This window comes from Cricetulus griseus, chromosome 5 (assembly GCF_003668045.3).
Source record: "Cricetulus griseus strain 17A/GY chromosome 5, alternate assembly CriGri-PICRH-1.0, whole genome shotgun sequence".
Classification (NCBI taxonomy): Eukaryota; Metazoa; Chordata; class Mammalia; order Rodentia; family Cricetidae; genus Cricetulus; species Cricetulus griseus.
The window spans coordinates 178491509-178495439 of NC_048598.1; the positions used below are offsets into that span (position 1 = coordinate 178491509).

Consider the following 3931-nt stretch of genomic DNA (forward strand, 5'->3'; position numbering starts at 1 on the left):
CGCTCACGGCCACCAGGGGGCGCACAGCACACACAGAGCTCAGGTTCAGCCCAGCAAATAATGCAGACATGATCCTCTCTAGTATATGGGCTCCATTTTTTTTAATCTAACAAGTTTCCCCAGAATTCTCTCTACATGTATGTACTGAAGTGATATGATGATCTCAAAACATTATATTTTTGTACTAGTATAAAAATATGAGGCATAATCCCTCATGAACTAAATGCAAACTGATAGAGATGAGGACATAAAGGACCCCGCCTTTGTCAATGAAATCACATGGTGAAGAAGTTGGTGGACACTCCTGAATATTTTCACATTCTAGGCAGAGGTTTGGTCAGATTTCATGATTACAATTCTCATAGAATGTGTGTTTAAGAAAAAGCCAGGATTTAGGCAGAGCCAGGATTGTTAGACCATAAAATCTAGCTGGTCTGGAATCTTCTCTCTCATCTCCTCTGTTCCTGCTGTGTCCATCAGGTTCAGATCTACCCAGATCTGTGTTTTCTAAACCAAAGCTTCCCAATACCACTGTCCCTCCTTTGTCTGTATCATGTGCAGAAATCTATGAGCTGACCTGTATTCTAGTCTGCTTGACTCGTTGCTAAACACAGAGACCAACACTGTTCTCCCATGATATCCTAGAGCTCAGCTGGGTCATCTACATTTCTGGACCCTGGAGCCCATTCAAATGTGAATTAGTAAATTAACAGATATAAGAGCCACAGGTTCAAGTGTCCTGTCAGCATGTCAGTCAACACTCAAACAGTGGAGGCTGCACACAAAGCAAGCCTGTGTCATTCTTCATAATTAAATATATTGACTGAGAAATCAAACAGACGTAGATTCTGTATGTTAACTTCCTTAGACTCTAGAAAAGGAAACCTAACTTAAGGACCCCTGGTAGAATTAGGACTTACAACTGCCTGGGATAGAGCTTGAATGAGAATGAGAATGAGAAATTAAAGACAAGTGGTAGTGTGATAGAATTGAGCCCATCTTTCTGGGAGGCTGTGCAGGGCATTTGGAGGACTCGTTTCCCTGCCTGGGGGGCCCAGCCTCCAGCAGCAAACAGCTCAAAGAGAATCCATGGAGTCAGGGTCTATGACGTTTTTTATCCGAGGGGGGTTAGCTGGAAAGACAAGCATACTCTCTGGACGGTTTCCTTAATTATTCTCTTTCTGTATTCTTTCCTCTGTGTCCTATAATCTCTCTTCTATTCTCTTTCCAGAAATGTCCCTTCTTGCTCTGTTGATGTTTTCCTCATCTGATCCTTATTTTTCCCTTATGCTTTTAGACCACACCAAAATCTTTCAAGCAATATAAAAATTACATTGTTGTTACAATCAATTTTAAGTGAATAATTACAACAAATGTAAGTTTTAAAAAACAGGATATTTTCCATATCCCATGTGTGATTAAAGGTTTTACACATTACAGGTGAAAAAGAACTCATCACAAGAACATGTGTGCATCCATAGCCAAATAACTTGTTACAGATTAAATGTGTCAGCAAGCAAGATATTCTTCTCACCCAGTTCTTTTACTGGCAGGTTGCATTTTGTGGCCACAAACAAAGGACCGATCATTTTATTCTTTATCTTGAAAAGTAACATTATCCTTATACGAAATATTAAAGGAATGAGAAATCTAAACTTTTGTACATGAAAACTGTCAGCTCTACTTTAAATCTTTAGGGTGCATACCCACACATTAATTGTTTTTTTTATATTAGGAGACTGAGGGCACAACACGAATTAATCATTATATTTGATGGACAACCAACCCTAAGCATAAAAGCATGTCAGCTAACAATAATTGTGCTGCTTTGTATTTGTGACCCTCACCTAATGAATCTATAATTCATCTAAGTGTCCTTGTGAACTTCAGATTATTTTCTGGGACATTTCATCTCAAAGCTACTATCAAATCATCTAATCCAACCTGAAATTATTTTCAGGCTTGGTTTAATCTATGATTCACATGCAACCTGTGAATGCATCTTTCAACATTAGGATAGAAATAATCTGAGACAGCCTGGCTCATGGGGACTCAATTGTTTTCCCTAATCATTAACCTGAACTACAGTCTAAGCATCTCTGGAGGTGAAACTCATAGGCCCTCGCTATAGTGATACTAGCATGTATTTAATTTCATTATCAAGTATCAATTAAACTGATCATCTTATTATCAATTATATAGAAAAGCTTAAGAGAAATCATCCTAATAACCCATAAGGAAAAACATGCATTAGAACTGGATATTTCCCTGAGATAGTCAGACTGTATTACAGGCAGTGGGGATCTCCTTACATCCAAACACCATGTAAGATACCAGAGAAGATGGCAGCAGCAAACAGGGAAAGGCACAGTGGAAGCAAAGACATTCTGGGGTCTGTGGACTCCAGGTTTTGCCTATCAGGGATTCACCCTCCAGGGCTTCATCTCCTGGTGGCCTGACAACTGAACTTCAATGGCCACCTGTTGCTCCTCTGGCAGGGCCATCTGCTGACATGCAGAAATCAAATATTGGGCCCTGACTTGAAGTTCAGCTTCTCAGTCACTCCCCATTTCTAGCAACAAATAGGTAAACATGCAGCGAAGGAAACTGAATCAGATGATGACAAGAAATTCACACACACACACAAAAAGAAATTCACAGACTGTCTTGAAAAGCCTTATGCATGTGATTATCAGAGCACTGGGATTCAGGCACTTCTCGTGACCCCACTACAGAGAGGGAGTTTTCATTCTGAGGAAGCTGCTACACTCATAACTGGAGCAGACTTGGGAAGTTTTATGTCCTTCAGTGATGAGGCCCACACAGTACATCTAACATTAACTAAATGAGCAATAGAAAGCAAAGTTACTGCTATTTATTAACTATAACATGGAAAGCTGAGTTGAAATGAAGATCAAAACATGTTTTCTGATTGCAAGGATTAATAAGGAAGTAGATGACAACTGGAAATGATGAAATTTATGCCAATTTTCCATCATTAACATTATAAACCCAGCACACTAACAAATAATTCAGAACCTGCCATCTCCAGACTCCACTACAGAGCTTGCTATAAAGCAGGAAGACATGCAAATGGGCCCTCTCTCTGCTCATGAAAAGCAGCCCCGCCCTCACTTAGCAGCTCAAACAGAGGAGCTCAGCTGTGGATCCCAAGACTTCACTCAGGGGTCAGCATGGAGTTGGGGCTGAGCTGCATTTTCCTTGTTGCTCTTTTAAAAGGTAATTTATGGGGAGCAGTAGATGCTGACTGTGTGACTGGACATTAATCTGAGGGACAATGGACATGTGTGATGATTTCTTGATCAGAGATTTTTTTGTTTGCAGGTGTCCAGTGTGAAGTGCAGCTGGTGGAGTCTGGGGGTGGCTTGGTGAAGCCTGGGGGGTCTCTGAAACTCTCCTGTGCAGCCTCTGGATTCACTTTCAGTAGCTCCGGGATGCACTGGTTCCGCCAGGCTCCTGGGAAGGGGCTAGAGTGGGTTGGAATAATTTACTATGATAGCAGTACCATAAAGTATGCACCATCAGTGAAGGACCGGTTCACCATCTCCAGAGACAATGCCAAGTACACTCTGTATCTGCAAATGAACAGTGTGAAGTCTGAGGACACTGCCACTTATTACTGTGCTACACACAATGAGTGATCTCAGTATGAACCCAGACAAAAACCTCACTGTGAGGCCGCTCACGACCACCAGGGGGCGCAGAGCACACACAGAACACACATCCGTCCCAGGAGATTTTAAAGACATAACTATCTACTCTTATCTGCAGCTTAGGGTCCTTTCATCTTACCGTTCCCAGAAAGTCTCTCAATATTTTTGCATTGGGTGACTATTATCCTCGATACATTTCCTGTGTTTCTGTTGTTATTTAAGAATTGGAGGCAGAGTCTACGATGAACAAAATGCAA

General features: G+C 41.2%; 1 gene segment (V, D, J or C); it reads left to right on the plus strand.

Moving 5' to 3' along the window:
• Positions 1–3194: 3194 nt before the first annotated feature.
• Positions 3195–3662, plus strand: LOC113836139. The segment is given in 2 exon segments: positions 3195–3240; positions 3346–3662. Coding segments are annotated over 2 exon segments (363 nt in total).
• Positions 3663–3931: the final 269 nt, after the last annotated feature.